Source organism: Felis catus, chromosome A1 (genome assembly GCF_018350175.1).
Source record: "Felis catus isolate Fca126 chromosome A1, F.catus_Fca126_mat1.0, whole genome shotgun sequence".
NCBI lineage: Eukaryota > Metazoa > Chordata > Mammalia > Carnivora > Felidae > Felis > Felis catus.
In genome coordinates this window covers 121849893-121867574 of record NC_058368.1, presented here as the reverse complement: position 1 = coordinate 121867574, position 17682 = coordinate 121849893, and the positions used below count along the sequence as shown (strand labels likewise).

General features: G+C 42.4%; 1 protein-coding gene and 1 long non-coding RNA gene across 18 annotated transcripts in view; one reads left to right on the top strand and one right to left on the bottom strand.

Annotated features, from left to right (window-relative positions):
- Positions 1–13942, top strand: part of PPP2R2B (protein phosphatase 2 regulatory subunit Bbeta) — a 510749-nt gene extending 496807 nt beyond the window's left edge. For all 17 annotated transcript variants that reach the window (XM_019833907.2, XM_011282787.3, XM_019833919.2 and 14 more), the window contains 3 exons: positions 1728–1897; positions 10498–10589; positions 13222–13942. In XM_019833907.2, the coding sequence (XP_019689466.1) occupies positions 1728–1897; positions 10498–10589; positions 13222–13501 (542 nt within the window). In that variant the 3' untranslated portion in view covers positions 13502–13942. The remainder of the gene's footprint in view (positions 1–1727; positions 1898–10497; positions 10590–13221) is intronic.
- The window catches only part of LOC123386234, a 50386-nt gene continuing 33011 nt past the window's right edge, over positions 308–17682 (bottom strand). Inside the window, exons 2-5 of the long non-coding RNA XR_006600068.1 lie at positions 12478–12571; positions 6063–6131; positions 4790–4953; positions 308–1974 (exon numbers count right to left, since the gene is read on the bottom strand). This is a non-coding gene — a long non-coding RNA (uncharacterized LOC123386234). The remainder of the gene's footprint in view (positions 1975–4789; positions 4954–6062; positions 6132–12477; positions 12572–17682) is intronic.

Here is a 17682-nt window from a genome sequence, read left to right as displayed (position 1 = left end):
ATTACGATTTTGGTTTGGCTGTTCCAACAAGGTTTGAAAGAGAACTCATTGTATTCGTGGGTTTTCTACATAGAATTGGACACTGACTCTGTGTAGAGCAGGAAAGAGAAATCTCTGGAGGATATGTTAGTGAAGTAACCTGCAGGCTGGTGTTTGGTTCAGCTTAAGATTGTGATACAAACACTTAAGTGAAACCATACTCAGTTGCCATTATTTTAGGTTAAAAATAAGTATGGGCAAATGTCTGTAACTGTGCATCATACATGCTGAGCACGCAGATGGCAAAGAATTCATTCATTTATCTAACTTTGGTTCTAATCAAGCAACACATGTTTATTGAACATTTGTGCCCAAGTCTTTAAGTACAAAGAAAAACCAAAAAGAAGCTCGCACTGCAATTGCAGTAAGACAAACATGCATAGTGTTAAACAGCAATGTGAGAGTACCAGAGGTCTTGTTAAATAAGTGGGCCAGACCAAATGTGGGGGGCTTCCGTGAAAAAAAATCATTTAAGGCAAAGATGGTATGCGAAAGATGAGGCGTAAGAGCCCAGAGGGATTTCAGTCTGTGAAGACAGAACAATCAGGCCTAGAAACGGGAACACTCAAAATATACCTAAGCTATGTTCTATATATTCCATTTGAACCAGAGAAGTTCAAAATCAAGATCGACATGTTACAACAACTTTTGATGGGCTCTGTTGTCCATCTGAGGGGCTGTGCCTTTATTCGTGTAAGTGGAAATCAGCTGAAGCTACTGAGGTAAGAAGTGCCTGGATAGCAGAGCAAAGGGACAATATACACAAAAGACAAGACTGAGGCTCAGCAAAGCAACACTATTAAAAACCATAACCGAAAAGATAGGAAAATAAATGTCCACACAAAAGCTTACGCATGAATATTCATAGCAGTGTTATGTGTAATAGCCAAAAAGTAGACACCCAAGAGTTTATCAACTGATAAATGGATAAACCAAATCTGGTATATCCGTACAGTGAGTTATTATTCACCCATCAAAAGGAATGAAGTGCTGATTTCCACTAGAGCATGGATGAACCTTGGAAACAGTTTACTAAGGGAGAAAGTAGTCACAGGAAAACCCTACATTGTATAATTCCATTTATGGGAAATTTCCAGATTAGGTAATGTCATACAACCATAAAACAGATTAGTCATTTCCTAGGGCTGCAGGAGTAGGGAAGCAGAATTAACTGCAAATGGGTATGGAATTTTTGAGGGTTAGTTGATGAAAAGTTTGAAATTTAGATTGTTGCAATGCTTATACAAGTATGTGATTATACTGACAAAAACAATGAACTATAAACTTCAAATGAGGAAATTGTACAGTATGTAATTTTATATCTAAGAAAAACCCATAAACACACTTTTAGGCATCTCAGATGACTCCAAGTTTTGATATGTGAGGTGACCCACAAAGACCAGGGGAGTTGTGTAACAGAGGTAGATCCATAGACCTGGAGCTTGGAAATGCTCAGGGCTAGATCCATCAATGTACAGGTCCATGTGAGTCCTTCCATGAGAAGGAAAATACAGAAACCAGTAACCACTTTCTGCTTCCAGGGAAATGACGGTTCTCTATTAGTACCTTACTCACATTCTGAAGATTCTACTCCAAGTTAGACTGTTGTCTTTCTAGCTGGCCCATACATGGTAGAGTTAGTTGAAAAGGATGTGCTCATTTTGTCTTGTTTTGCTTCTGCCGTGCAGTTTTTGAAGAGCCCGAAGATCCAAGCAACAGGTCGTTTTTCTCTGAAATTATCTCTTCGATTTCGGATGTGAAGTTCAGCCACAGTGGGAGGTATATCATGACCAGAGACTATCTGACCGTTAAAGTCTGGGATCTCAACATGGAAAACCGCCCCATTGAAACTTACCAGGTACGGACCACCACCCACCCATAGTTCCATAAGGCACTTCCTTTGTGGACCTCCAAGTCAGCTTCTGCCTACAAAGGCTTACAGTACACAAGAGTAAAAGACAGTACATTATCATAAATTCCATAAAATGGTCCAGCCTGCAATTGCTATAGGATTTAGACAAGGGTACAGAAGGAGGAGCTTGGATTCAATTTAACCCATATCTACTGACCATTTAAATGTGGGATGGATACTGCAGATACAGAGGTGAACAAGACAGACACGGTCCTGCTCTCTTTGAGCTGACTGTGTGATGGGGAAGCCAGGTGATGAACAGGGAACTGAGTAGGCCGTGATGCAAGAGATGGTACTGTGTGCATGGGAGCACACACAAGGAGGGTCAGTCTGGTGAAAAGAAACCCTAAGGCTGAGTCTTGAATGACAGGAGCTAGCCAGAAAAATCATATTGTTAGAAGGATAGTATGTTCATAGCTGGTGTGTTCAGAAAGTTCTTCTGCCCATGTTCTGTATTCAAGATATCAAGAAGTCTAGAAATCTAGGCCCTGGTAAAGAACATTAGGTTATTTTGTCTTCAGGCTGAGTACAATGGAAAACCATTAAAAGGCTTTGGAGGAAATGATGAAAGTTGGGGCTCTGGAATTGGCAGCATGCGGTTAGAGGGAGAGGCAGGAGGAGAGTCTGTGAGTTTCGCTTGCTGATTCAATATGAAGAGAAGAGCAACCAAGAAGTGTACAGGTTTTTGGCTTAAGCATTGGCTAAATGGTTGGTAGGTTTATGGACCAAGGGAACAAAGGAGAAGGCAGTGTGCAGTGTTTAGAATGGCTTTTTCTTAGAAGAGGAAGACCAGGTTTCGAGGTAGAAAGGATTTGAGGAAGTTCATTTCAGGTAAGAGCCCAATGGAAGCAAAGATCAAGAGTCAGGAATAAACTGGTCTTTTTAAGATATTTTGGGTTAGATTAAAAGAAGTACAAAAATTCTAGACAGGGATTTAACTTACCTATTTTTCTTGAAACATAATTCACATACCCTAATATCCATCCTTTCGAAGTCTATGTGAGTGTATTCACAAAGTTGTGGAACCCTCACCACTGTCCCATTCCAGAACATTTTCATCATTGACCAGCACATTCTGGCTATGCTAGGGAGGAGAGCCTATAGGGGGACATAGTAGCAAACACAACAGTAAAGAAGTTATTGCAACATTCTGGCAAAGGCTGAGAGTAGCTCAGATGAGCTTGTGATGAATGGAAGTGGCCAAATTCTTGTAAAATCAATAGGAGTTGGCAACAAATTGGATATGTGATGTAAGAGGAAACGAGGTTTTTTTTATCCTGCCCAATTAGGAAAATGGCAGTGCCATTTTATGCAGATGAGGAAATCGAGAATTTTGTTTGGGACATTTTGGGCCAAATAAACATCCAGAAACTGCAAATAGGCAGCTCAGTTGGAGTTTGGGTGTATCTTAGCTTAAAGAAAAGAAGAGGTCAGGACCGTGCCCTGGGAACCTGGTATTTACAGGTTAAGAAAAGGCAAACTAGGAGGAACGTTCTGGGAGCCAAAGAGACTATTTCAAGGAGAAGGAAACACCAACTACTAAATGCTGTTGCTAAATCAAATAGGAATGGGTAGAAAATAGGCCAATGGATATAAGTGGAGGTGAGTGGTAGTAATGAAGGTCTGATTTGCGTGGGTTTCAAGAGAGACTATAAATGGAAGATGTGAGTGCAATGAGTACAGATAACTCTTCCAAGAAATTTTAGTTTGAAGGGCAACAGAGAAATGGAGTGGTATCTGGAATGAGATATAGGCATAAGGAAAGTGTATCACAGTATACTTTATGCTGATGGGAATAAGCCAGTAGAGAAAGAATAATTCAAGCAGCTAAGTGCTTGAGGGAAGCAAGATGGAACAGGTCCACTGTAGAATTGGTCTTAGATGAGAAGATGGACAATCCATCCATCAAAGTCAGGAGGTTTGTAAATTTTGTGATGGGAACAATAGATGATTTCTTCTTATTGCTTCTATTTTCTCAAAAGAAGCAAGGTTCATTAGTTGAGTGAGAAGTATAAAACACTCATCTAAGACTGAGTTGAATACAGACGTGTTGTAGAGTTGCTCAAGGATCCACTTGAGTACAATGGAAGGAGAGAGCAAGTCAAATTTGTTGAAGGTACATACTAAGGGTGTGATTATAATGATGGATGGACCACTAAACCTCAGGTAGTAAGGAGGGAAATACTGGTGAAGAAAAGTAGACAGGAAAATGGATTTAAAGACTTAATGGAATCAAGATAGTAAAGGGAGTGAACTAAAAAGGTAGGAGGTAGCAATTAAGTAGTACTTGTTAAACAGGTACACTTAACAGTCATGGCAAGTCTCATAACGACCAAGGAGGCAAAGGAAAAAAACCACTGAAGATGATGAGGCCAAGTAACTGAGAGACAAGAATGATGGCAGGGGATCTGGGTGTTACAATTGCCTCAAGGAATGTGGCAGAGGGACTCAGAACTGTTGCTGACTCTAACAAGGTAGACAGCAGGGAGTCTTCAAGGAAAGCAGGGAGCTCTTCAGAAGAGGTAAGGAATCATGGTCTGGAGCAGCAAGGAGCCCACCTACTCCACCTTGACACATATGAGCGAAAGTCCTGCTACTACTGTGGCCATAGGAGAAGCCAACCTTTCAGAAGAAATTCAGAGAGAAGATTGAGGACCCCCCAGGACTTTGACCAGCTGTGAGTAACACAAGGTCCTATGAGAAGGTTTGGCGGCCAGAACTGAAGACAACGTATGTAATTGAGATAGTTTATGGTTGAAATAACCTGCCCTATATATTTGGAGTCTTACTGTCCCCTAGATCCTTCCAGACTTCAGGGCCCCGCTTCACAGCACTTACCTTCAGGCTCTCACCTTCAGCCCAGGGCTAGAGCCAACTGGAACGTCATCTTCCAACTACACAGACAAACATCTAGTGTTACGAACTCCATACCAAACAGAGGGCAGTGTTGAGTAGAACCTGAGTGTGGGTGGTGTTGACAGGGGTGTAGCCTGATGGCAAGCCTGGATTAGAGAAAACTGGATTTAGGCTCTTCAGTGGCAGGAGCAATTAGCACTTTCATTTTAGAGAAAGGCTTTAAGAACAAAGCTAGTTTTAGAACACAGTGAGCTGTGACATGGAATAATAAGCATTTTAAGAGCCTGCTTCTCAAACCAAGTTCAGCTAGTGGTAGATGTGGAAGTATTCTTTGTCAAAGGCTATGAAATAGGTATCCTAGCACATGTATTGAAATGCAGTGTTACAAAAGTGTATTTCAACTTTACATAGCATATTTCAAAGCAATTTAAATTCATATGCTATATAAAAATGTTAATTTATCAAAGATGCTAAATAAACTCTGAATTCCTAGAACACTGTTGAAAAAGACTGTGAGGGCTGGCCCATAGGGAAATAATTCCATCATCAGTTACTAATACCTTCCCTGGGGAGTGAAGTAAGTAATGTTCCTGCTGTGTATTTTCATACATGCATCAACTGATCTCAAGCATCTTTCCAGGAATAACAAATTGTAGACTTATCTATAATTAGCTATTTTCAAGTTTTCCTACAGAACAGGGGTTGGCAAACTGTGGCTGGTGGGCCAAATCTAGCCTCCATTTGTTTCAGTACAAGAAGTTTTACTGAAACACAGCACATCTGATCATGCATATATTGTCCTTGGTTGCTTTCACAGTACAGTGGCAGAGTTGAGTGGTTGTGACAGAGACATTATAGCCCACAAACCCTAAAATACCTGCTGACTCTTCACAAGGGAAGTTTGTCAACCCCTGAAATCTAAGAACCAACCAATAGAGTTGACTCTTGCTGGGCCTCACGAGCAGTTCATTAACTGTACAACACCAGGCTTCCATGAGTTCATGATTTAAGGACCTCTATGTTGAGAGGTTCAGTTTAGTGTCAAGAAAGCCATACACAATAGGAACATGGACAACAAATATTTAGAACATGAAGAAAACATCAAATTGGGCGAGTCTTAAGTTGTCTCTTGCTCTGTATATTAGATGTTTCTAATGAATGTTCTTAACCTTCTCTTCTCTGATGGAGGTTGGTCCATCTTGTTTGCCTCAGGTTTTCTTTCCTGTTTTAGCAACACAACATAAAGATAACATACCTTCATATTCAATGTTCTTTTTCTGTAGGGGACTTGAAGCCAAAGCAGTAGGAACAGCCCAAAATTTAGCTGTTGAGGAGGAGAAAGTATTAGTTCAGACCAGATTTTCCTTTGGATCCCTCCTGACTTTTGTCTTTCAAGAACTATTTATAGTTTTGGGCAATGTGGTTCCTCCTAATGGATCCACACTTCCAAACCACCCATGGTTTGATATGTTCATAAAGAAGAGTATAGGCTGAACCAAAAAAATTTTTCAGTAATTACAGTGAAATACTTTTCTAACACTAATTACAGTGAAAATAATCATCTATACCCTTCTTAGAGCTTTACAGTTACCAACCATTGTAGGATTCTGAGAAGTTCTGTATCATAGAAACTGCTTAACCATGTGTTTTCAAAACCAGTTTCTCTGTTCTCAGAACACTCCGCATCCATGTCTTCTCTGCAAAGTGCTCCATTACCACATCAGAGGAATGAGTAGCATGGAGATAAGGCTGAAAATAAGGAGCTATTTGGCTCAAATTTTTCTCCAAAAAGTAGGAAAACTAGAGTATAGGCATGTCTAATTTTATCGCACTTCCCAGATACTGCCTTTAAAAAAATTTGAAGGCTTGTTTTAGCCCCACATTGACCAAGTCTACCAGTGCCATTTTTCCAACACATTTGCTCATTTCACATCTCTGTGTCATGTTTACCATCTCCAAGCTTTATCATATGTTATGATGATTTGTGCTGCATGATCTTTGGCATTACTATCATAATTGTTTTGGGGTGCCACAAACTGTGCCCATGTGAGCTTAATGAATATATGATGTGTGTGTGTGTGTGTGTGTGTTTGCCTGCCAGCCTTTCCCCATATATCTGCTTCTCTTCTGGCCTCCATATTCCTTGGACACAACAATGTTGAAATTAGGCCAGGCAATAACCCTCCAATGGCTTCAAAGTGTTCATACAAAAGGAAGAGTCCCACATCTCTCACTTTCAGTCATAAACTAGAAATGATTAAGCACAGCAAGGAAGCTGTGCAAAAAGCAAGGTAGGCTGAAAGGTAGGCCTCTTACACAAAACAGTTTGCCAGGGTGTGAATGTTGAAGGCAAAGTACTTGAAGGGAATTAAAAGTGCTACTCCAGCAAACACATGAGTGGTCCGGAGAGAAAAATGAAACCAGGCCCAACATCCCCTTAAGCCAAAGTATAATCCAGAGCAAGGCTCTAACTCTCTTCAATGTTGTCAAGGGTGAGAGAGATTAGGAAGGTGCAGAAGAAAAGATTGAGAGGTTGGTTCAGGAGGTTTAAGGAAGGAAGCCAGCTGCAGAACACCAAAGTACATCTGAAGTAGCCAGTGCTGATATAGAAGCGACAGCAAGTTATCCAGAAGATCCAGGCATGATAATTCATGAAGGTGGCTATACCAAGCATCATATTTTCAATGTAGAAAAAACAACCTTCTTTGGAAAAAGATGCTATCAAGGAGTTTTATAGCTAGAGAGGAGAAGTCAGTACCTGGCAACAAAGCGTCAAAGGACAGGCTGACTTTCTTGTTAGGAGCAAATGCAGTGGGTGACTAAGTTGAATCCAGAGCTCATTTACCATTCTGAAAATCCTAGGGCCCTTAAGAAATATGCTATATATACTCACCTGTGCTCTACAAATGGGACAACAAAGCCTGGGTGACAGCACGCTCTCTGTTTACAACGTGGTTTACTGAGTGTTTTTAGCCCACTGTTGAGACCTACTGTTCAGAAAAAAAGATTCCTTTAAAAGTATTATTGCTCATTGACAGTGTACCCTATCTCCCAAAAGCTCTGATGTAGATGGACAGTGAGATTAATGTTGTTCTCATATGTAGTAACACAAATTTAGACTCTCACACACAGCTGATAAAGCAGCAGGAGGGTTTGAAAGGGTTGACTCCAATTTTGACTTTCAAGTCTTATTATTGAAGAAATACATTTTATGAGGCTATAGCTGTCCTAGGTAAGTGATTCCTCTGATGGATGCAGGCAAAATAAATGCAAAGCCTTCTGGAAAGAATCTAACATAGTATATGCCATTCAGAGCATATGTCACTCATGGGAAGAAGCCAACACATCAGCATTCACAGGAGTTTAGAAAAAGTTATTCCAGACCTTAGGGAGGACTTTGAGGGGTTCCAGACCTCAGTGGAGAAAAATCACTGCAGATGTGATGGAAATATCAAGTGGAGCCTGAAGATGGAACTGAGTCACCATAATCTCATGATAAAACTTCAAAGGATGTGGAGTTCAAAGAACATGATTTCTTGAGATGGGATCTACTCCCAGTGAAGATGCTGGGAAGACTGTGGAAATGTCAACAAAGGATTCAGATTATCCCATAAACTTCATTGATAAAACAACAGCAGAATTGGAAAGAATTGACTCCCATTCTGACAGAAGCTCTGCTGTGAGTAAAATGCTATCAAACAGCATCACATGCTACAGAGAAATCATTTGTGAAAGAAATAGTCCATCAATATGGCAAACTTTATTGTCTTATTTTAAGAAATTGCCGCAGCCATGAACACTGAGGCAAGACCTACTACTACTAAAAGAGGACAACTCTCTGGAAATCTCATGTTTAGCATTTTTTTAGCCATTAAGTATTTATTAAGGTATATACATTGTTTTTTTAGATAAGGAGATTTATTGCACACTTAATAGACTACAGTATAGTGTAATCATAACCTTCACATGCCCAAGGAAAGCAAAAAGTTTATTTAACTCACTTTGTTACGATATTCACCTTAATGCAGTGGTCTGGAACCCCCAATATCTCCGAGGTGTGCCTACACTGGAACAACAAATTTAGCTTCCATTGCCCCAGGCTTCTATTTCCTCTGTGACAAAGAACTTAGAAACAAGTCAATGACAAGTCCAGAAAAGGCATCAAAGACCTCAGTAGACAAAACTATGACCCAGAAGCTAATCCTGTCCCCCACCTGTTTTTGTAAATAAAGTTCTGTTAGAATACAACCCCACCACTCATTTGTTTATGTATTACCTATGGCTACTTTCACATTACAAGGGCTGAGCTGAGAGTTTGCAGCAAGGTCATATGGCCCAAAAAGCGTAAATATTTACTCTCTGGCCCTTTATAGAAGAGGTTTGCCAAACCCTGGTCAGGATCAAGAATCAGTCCTATTTTTGCCCTCAGACTCTCTTCTGTTTCTTTGCTCAAAAGACTCCTAACAATCACTAGAGATCTTCAGCCCTACAAACAGAAATGGCCTTCTACATCAGACTTGTACCACGTCCAGGATGCCCAAAACATGGCAGGAGAAGGAATGACAATGAGTTCAGCTACAGCAGAGTTATCAAATGCCACACATGGATTCTCTTGTCACCAAAGCAGTGAAGTAGGTACCCTGACAAGGCCCAAGACTGCAAGCGGCCATTTGCAGAGTTATACTTTCACTGTCCAAATGACTCAGAGAGCTTTTCAATACCCAAAACATCTCATCGAACATGGGATGAATGACCCAACCGTGAGGAACAGTCTCATATAAAATTCACATCCAACAATTTCATGGGGCCCCAGTGCCGTCCAACAATGCAGCATTGATTCCTAAGCCTCTCCTGCCCTCCCTCACTCTCAGCTAATAACCTTGCTTCTTAAAATGCCAACGGGAGAAATGGTACATACTTCAGGGATGCAGGCTTTACGTCAGACTTTCCTCGGCAGCTCCACCTGCATGGACATCTCCAAATGATCATACCCAAAAACACAAATGGCAACTCCATCCTTCCACTTGCTCAAGAGATAGGTCAAGGAGCCATCTTGATTCCCCTTCTCTCGTACTTTACCGGTGCATCATCCACGAGTCCTATCAGGTCTCCCTGCAAACATGTCGGGAAAGTTCACCATTTCCCACCACTGCTCTCGCCAAATCCAAACCATCATCTGTCAGCAGGTTATAACGAACCTCCCTGCATTTGCTGGCTTACATTATCACAACACAGCTCAGTGATCCTTTCTGTGAGGTCTCCTCACCTTTCTCAGAATAAAAGGCCCATGTGAATGTTCATCTGCCTCCACACTGGAAGAAAACACACAAAGGGTATTGTGTTCACTGCCTAGCCCAAGCTCATAGTAGGAAGGCAGTAGACATGTGTTGAGTTAAAGATGCAATGAATGGTGTCCTCTAATGCCTACTAGCCAATCAGTTTAGAAAAGGGGACTGTACCACCTTCTGGGCCCTTCTATAGGCCACCAGCTAATTCAGCAAAGTTTTTAATCCACACTCACCACATAAGCAGCTCATAAATCCATCCTAATATCCCCTGGCTAAAGAGAGCCCAGCCTGGATTCAGACCTGGGCCACTGGAAGAATTAACAGCTCACATCCAAAGAAGAGGTCTTCACAGAAATAATCATTTTTAAAAATAACTGACCCTCTGATTTATTTCCCCAACAGGTGCATGACTACCTCCGCAGCAAGTTGTGCTCCCTCTATGAAAATGACTGCATTTTTGATAAATTTGAGTGTGTGTGGAATGGGTCAGACAGGTAAGAAAGGCTGTGTGGCTAGGGAACCTTCCAAAAGGTGGGTCCTGTACTTGCCGAGGCCCTGGGCAACTGATCGTAAGGAGGTCACAGCCAAAGGGGGATGAAAATCAGGCCCCCAGCCCTGGTAGGAGTCCACTGTATGGGTCACCAGATTTCCCTTGAGCTCAGACCTGAAATGAAGGGCATCATGTGTTGAGACCCTTGAGTCCTCTTACAGGACTGGCACAGGTGAGTGTGTAACATCCACGAGAAAATCCTGTTTTACATACCAGACATCCCCAGAGCTACATCAACATGGCTGAAATGAGTAACACTAACAATCCACCTCCCAAGTTCCAACCTAAGTAGCTCAGATTATTGCCAAGTGTAATTTCTAGGGCGAAAATTATCCCTGACCACTTCTGGTGTACCCAGCCAAAGGCCCTGGTCATTGGTTAGCTGAATTCTAGTTGGCCTTATTTATCATATCCCCTCAAAATGATTTATTATTGTTTTAAGGCCTTTTATTTCAACCATACTTCATATTACCTTCTAATGGTTCATTTTTAGTTTGACAAATACAGATGATTCCCCGACTTCCAGCATGAAGTACAGGCTACTAGGAGCTGATTTAGTTTGTTGAGGAATGCGGCGCCCACACTAGTGTTTGGAAGCACTCCATTTGGTCATGGCAAGGCACTAAGATTCGAGCTCTTTGTAAAAACAAGCTTTTCTGACCATTATTCGGCCTGCTTTGTCAGTGAACCAAAATGTGCCTTCCACATAGCAGGCCTGGCAAGAGTCACCACATGTCAGAGGGACCCAAGTCACAGCACCCATTTGGTATTAGGCAGAGGGAAGAGACAACAGAGCAGCTGTGATGTAGGAACAAAAGCTCCCCGGGGGGAAGCGTTTTACATTATTTGTATATTTGTATCAATACATTGATTCATATAGAATTCACTTTTTCATTGTTGATTAATAGATGTGTCCTATTTGTTACTGTTCCAATAACCTCTCTTAACCTAGACTCAGTAAGTACTTATGCATCACCCCCTCACATATCATGTTCTAGAATCCTGACCACAATCTGACAAGGTTGTTTTCATCATCCCCATTTTATAGTTGCAGAAACTGAGGCTCAGCCAGGTCAAGTAACCTTCTCCAGCTCAGGAGCTAGTATGTAGTAGAGACAAAAGTAAGAAGTTTTCAATTTGAATCTTAAGTCCGCATTGTTTTTTCATAACGTCACAGTTTCTTTCCATAACCAAGAAAATTCTTGGTTCAGATAAGGTTTAGAGTTTTAAAAACACAAAAATAAATAGGAAGGACTCTGTTTGAAAGCAGGTCAAGTGATGGTGGGGCCAGCAAATGGCAGTTCATGGGAAGCCATGAAGCCAAGTGGCTGAGTGCTAGGCCCTGGGGTTAGTTAGGCACATGTGGGCTGGAGGCCTGAGTGTGTCACTTCCTCGCAGCGTGACACTGTGCTCGTCACCTGTGCTCATGTGTAAGTCCCCCCTCGGGTATGAACGTAAGGCAAAATGAGACTGCGGCGGTCAAGCATTCCGCACCCTTCCTGATAAGGTAACAACAGCTTATTCTACTTCAGAGACCAACACATTTCACAACATCCATTCCCTGGGCCAGAGTAACCAAATCTAGCCATTGATCAATTTGCCTGACACAGCTGATCCAGTTCGTAAAAACCTATTTCCCCTGGCTGTGGCCCCATGCTCTCAGCTCCCCCCCCCCCCCCATCTATGCCCTCATGCCATGTGAACACCGATGAGGTATATCCTCTCCCAGTCTAACCAGACCATCAGGGCTTCACCCAGAAATGAGGCCAAGCCAGCCTGTCCAGGGGCAGCCCCTGTGGGATGTTACTGAGGCAACCTGATCCCCCTCTCACCTGTCACCAGTAAAGACTCAGTCCCTTGCATCTGGAAGGCTTTGGCAGTCACTGCTGTCAGTAAATCGTCAATACGCCGGAGGATGGAGAGGTCCTATAAAAACATGGAAGCCATCTGTGAATCCACTGGCAAGGCTTCTTTCCCCTCCCACGTTCTTTTAAAATTTGAATTTGTTTACTCTCTTCCTGAGGGAAACCATGATGACATCCACTTTTTAGGTAACTTTTCTGGCAAGGCTAAATCGAGAGCTGGCTCTCAGCAGAGGGAGGACGCACACGGGTCAGTGCGCTATACGCTCGGGGTTTCTCCCACCATGCCGACTGACTGGGGACAGCCTTGGAGCTTGGGCAACATGGAGGCCCCACTACTACAAAGTTTCCAAAGTGTTCCTCCTGTCACGACCTCGCTCCAGCCTCACAATGCTGAGGGAGGTAGGGCTGGTATGATTAAAACCACCGGACTCATTTACAGACCCAGATAAGGGATCTATCCAACAGAATTACCAAGGAGGATTATCACAGCCCTCCACTTGCCAATCCATCAAAGAGCTTGTTGCTTTTAGTGATTCAGGACTTAGACCACAGTCACATTGTTGAGCCTGTTTGGGTTTTTGGTTTTTCATAAAACTTAGGGTGTAGCTGCCCATGATGTAACACCATTAACTCCAGAAAGACACAATGGGGATAGGTTACTGCCTTTCTCCACAGCACTCAGTCACTCCCTATTTCCTCTCTACATTGCAGCGTCATCATGACAGGCTCCTACAACAACTTCTTCAGGATGTTCGACAGAAACACCAAGCGTGATGTCACCCTTGAGGCCTCGAGGGAAAACAGCAAACCCCGGGCTATTCTAAAACCACGAAAAGTGTGCGTGGGGGGCAAGCGAAGAAAAGACGAGATCAGCGTTGACAGTCTGGACTTTAGCAAAAAGATCTTGCATACAGCTTGGCATCCTTCAGAAAATATTATAGCAGTGGCGGCTACAAATAACCTATATATATTCCAGGACAAGGTTAACTAGGAGGACAAGTTATTACTTAATAATCTCACATACTGAATACTAGTCAAACATGTTTTTAAATGTTTCTTTTGGTCTTCATTTGATGCATTGACATTAATTTCCCTATGCAGAAAACAATTGGAATAGAATTAAAAAGAGTCCAACTTTCCCAGATCCCCAGTTCTAAGAGACTTTTGTCAAACCCAATAGGTTCTGAGACACTTGTGTTTAGAATTGAGAGCTGCCAGCTAACACTAATTCTCCATAGTTGACTTGAATTTCTGATGCTTTTATTGCCCGGTTTTCTCTGGTGGGTCCAGTGTTTTGTTCCTAGGTGTCTGCTGAGATAAAATGAGGTTGTCTGTAGTATTTAAAGAGAAAAGAGATAAGTTTTTTTTTAATTAAGCAATTCCATTTGATTGAAAAAAAAATCAACAAAAAAATAAACACCGTTTACTCTTAGAGACATTCTCCTTTTTTGTGTGTGAAAAAATCACAAGCAGTCAGCATCCCCTGCCCCCACAGCACTTTTTATTAACAGTCTCATTTGAACCAGAGATTTATTTCATGAGGCCACGAAGAGGACCCAGAATGAGAAGGGAGGGGACACATCACCACTGCTATACTCTTTTTCTTTGTAAGCGCCATAGAAACAGCCTGAGAATTTGGCTAGGAAACCCCATGAATGCTTCAGGGGACATAAAGAGAACACTTTCCACACAGTGCTTCTCAGAGTTAGCTTGGCAAGGCCATGTGGGGCCAGATTCCATCTGCTGCCTTGTTATGCCTGCTTTTTGTAATTTTAAATGGCTCCATATAATCCTCTACTTACATGTTGGTTGGCTTTTTCTCTTCAACCTTTTCCAGTTTATTTATTCCATTGACTTCTAAAGGCCAAGGTCTGGTTGTTTATTATCTGGCATTCTAAATGATGCAGCAGCACCACCCCTGGCTCCTGGAGAAAGGCTGGTCTGTTCCTTTTGGGTGTGTCTGCTACCCAACCCCCTCCCTCTTCCTGGGTTTGGTGACCAAGAGTCACAATCCATCCATCTCCACCGCAGCTGGAACAAAAATGGCCCATAAAAAATGCCGATTTGTGAAGTCTAATCAAGTGTTTCTAATCCACCTCAAGCTCACCATTTAGAAAAATGCACCAAAGGGCTCTCTTCCTACAAAAATGGAATATGGGAGAGTCAAGAATCTTCCACAGTACAGTGAAGTCTGCTTGAACCTATGCAGTCTGGTTCATCCTTCCCCCTCCATGTTTACCATTCAGACTTAAGTTCCAGAAGGTTCTGCAGGGCACACCTCTGGGAAAACTAAATGAATTCACAGGATTTATAAATTTGAACGAGGAGGTGGGAGGTTCCCAGAAAGCTGGGTCTGAGCTTAGTATCTCCATACCTGTCTTGCTGAATCATTCCCCTTCTTATTCACGAATCTTCCATTTTGTGAGTTAACAAATGGCTTGAAATGAGCATTTTTATTTTAAAGAGAAAGTCTCTTTTGATTCACATATTTATTACAAGTCCCAACTCCAAGTTTACGTTGCTTGGGGAGGCAGGAAAAAATAGGAACCCTATTTCCATTCTAAGCTACTATCCATTTAATAACAGCTTTTTGGCAAGGTAATAGCTATCTAGAACTTAAGAGAACACCACTTTGTAAGATGCATCCCAATTTCAGAAACATTAAAACATGAGAAGTACTTCTCAAAATTGAAGGATCACGTGGATAAAAGATGTGACTTTTTTCCTCAGTGTTTCTCCTCTTCCCTCAATGAAAGCCTCTCTTCAGGCATTGTCCATAAAGTGGCCCAGGTGGAAACTCTCTGGGCAGGATTCATGTCCTGGCTGGGACAGTGTTCTTGGAGGAGACTTTAGAGAGGATCAGAAACTTCTCCACCTGATAGAGAATTGTCTTATCAGGATAGATAGAAGGAACAATGAGTTATTCTCCAAAGTTTACTATCAGCTTCCTTATGGCCTTCTCTCTGCTCCTCTGAGACTCATCTCCTCTTTGTACCAGGTGGGGCTTGTGAGAGATCACTGTTGCTCAAACTTAGGCATCAACCAACCTCTCTGCTATTGCTCATTTAAGTCACCTTTTTTAAAAGTAACACTTAGCCTCCTCCAAAGAAATAATGATGAAATATCCATTTTAGTGTTTTTTAGACATTAAAATAATCACATAACAAGTAATATAACAAATGTACCCAAGAAACACCTACAATCATCTTGTGAACCATGAGGAACATGTTCCAACTTTAGGACACGGAGTAACTGCTATCAGAGAATATTCGGAGGCATCAGAGAGTCCCGATGGACAATGCTTCTTCACTAACTACAGTCACCAGTGCTTCCCACAACCCATGACAGCTTTGGTCATGGTTTTGAGGGATTCACAGGCCTCCTGCAGGCTATCTGTGGATCTTCATAAAATCCCCCATGCTTAGTCCTACACCCTTGGCACATAGATCCAGAGAGTGGGAGGGATTTGCCAGAGATCTCAGAGTTAAGAGCACAGAGCAGCCACTCGAATAAAAAAGCATCAGGAAAAAAACATACAAGATTCCTGCACTGGAACAGGAGAGGAAGGCACTACAGACTAGACCTCAGGCAGCAATCACCACCACCATGTATCAGCAATGACCTGCTCTGTGCCAGGTACTGAACTAGGTATTTTACAATCCCAATTTCCTTCTGCCCCCATGCTGGGGATCTTCAATATCCACCCAAACAATCCCTGTTCCAGCTGACAATAAAAGCTACCTGAAAGCTGACTTGCCACACTGCCAACAGTGTGTTGGGTTCTAAGAGCCCTGCCCTGCCTAATAGTGCAACGGTTGCTGCTTGGTATGAGCCATCACTTTGCCCTGAAGGATGGCAGCTGACTGAGGAGGAGAGGGAGTCAGAGCTTCCCAAGGCTTTATTGAAATGATCCAAATAAAACAGAGTTCCTGACATTTAAAAAGCTGCACTTGGGCAGAGATCCATGCTGTCTTATCTGGAGGTAGAAGAGGATTTTGAAGTAACAAAGAAGAAACATGTAAATGAGCATCAAGTAGTGGGGTGCACACAGGTGAGTGGGCAGTAAGAACCCATTTGCTTCTTAAATCCTTAAAGTCTGGCTCCTGTCTTCACTCTATTGGCCAGCTGTGTTGGGGGGGGAGGGCCTGTCGGTAAAGCATCTTTAAACTTCTCAGTGATCTCATAATTAACCACAGCAACACCTATTAACACAACCAGCATATGAAAGGCAGTCAGTTGGAACCAGGATGAAGCTAAAATTCTTTTAGCTCCATACCCAATGAAGTAAGTCATCCATCTCCAATGTATTTCTTTTCAACACTTCAGGACCCATTATCCTGAAAGTTGACCCTAAAATGGTCAATCACTGATAAGGGGGAGACCACAACTTCCCTTCCTTCAAACCAACTGGCTAAGGCTCCCCTCCTACCTATTCTCCCACCCCTACAGATTCATGCTTGTCTATTCACTCTGCTGACTGCCTGCAGGGCTCAAGAGAGCCCTAGTAAGCCTAATAGCAAAGCTTTGGGGGTGACACTATAGTCCACATCCTGAGTGAGCCCTCTTCCTAATCTGACTCCATTACGGACCTGTGTAGATGAGGCAGGTGTGGGGGGTTTTTTAATGTTTTTTATTTATTTTGAGAGAGAGCAAGCACACAAGTTGGGGAGGGACAGAGAGAGAAAGAGCATCCCAAGCAGGCTCCACACTCTCAGCACAGAGCCCGACACAGGGCTCAAACTCACAAATTGTGAGATTGTGATCTGAGTTGGAATCAAGAGTCGTACACTTAAACTGGCTGAGCCACTCAGGCACCCCAAGGCAGTGTGTTTTAAACAGCACCCCCAAAGATACTGCAATCACCGTTTCACCGCTAGGAAACATTCACACTGCCCCCTGAGTCACTAGGTATCTGTCAGAGCTTAACCCATCCCTTCCTCCCCTATTTCTAAGTCAAGCCTCAGGAACTGCTTTCCCTTGGAATGACTTGCCTGTCATAGAAAGAATGTGGAACTGGGAAATAGGAAATGTGGACCCCGCCCCTGGCTCCACTGCAAAGTAATTAAGAAACTTCTAGAAGTCACTTAACGTGTGCATCAGTCATGTCGTCACCTGTGAAATAGTCACAAAACAATCTGTCCTCGCTCATAGAATTACTGTGAGAAGCACAAG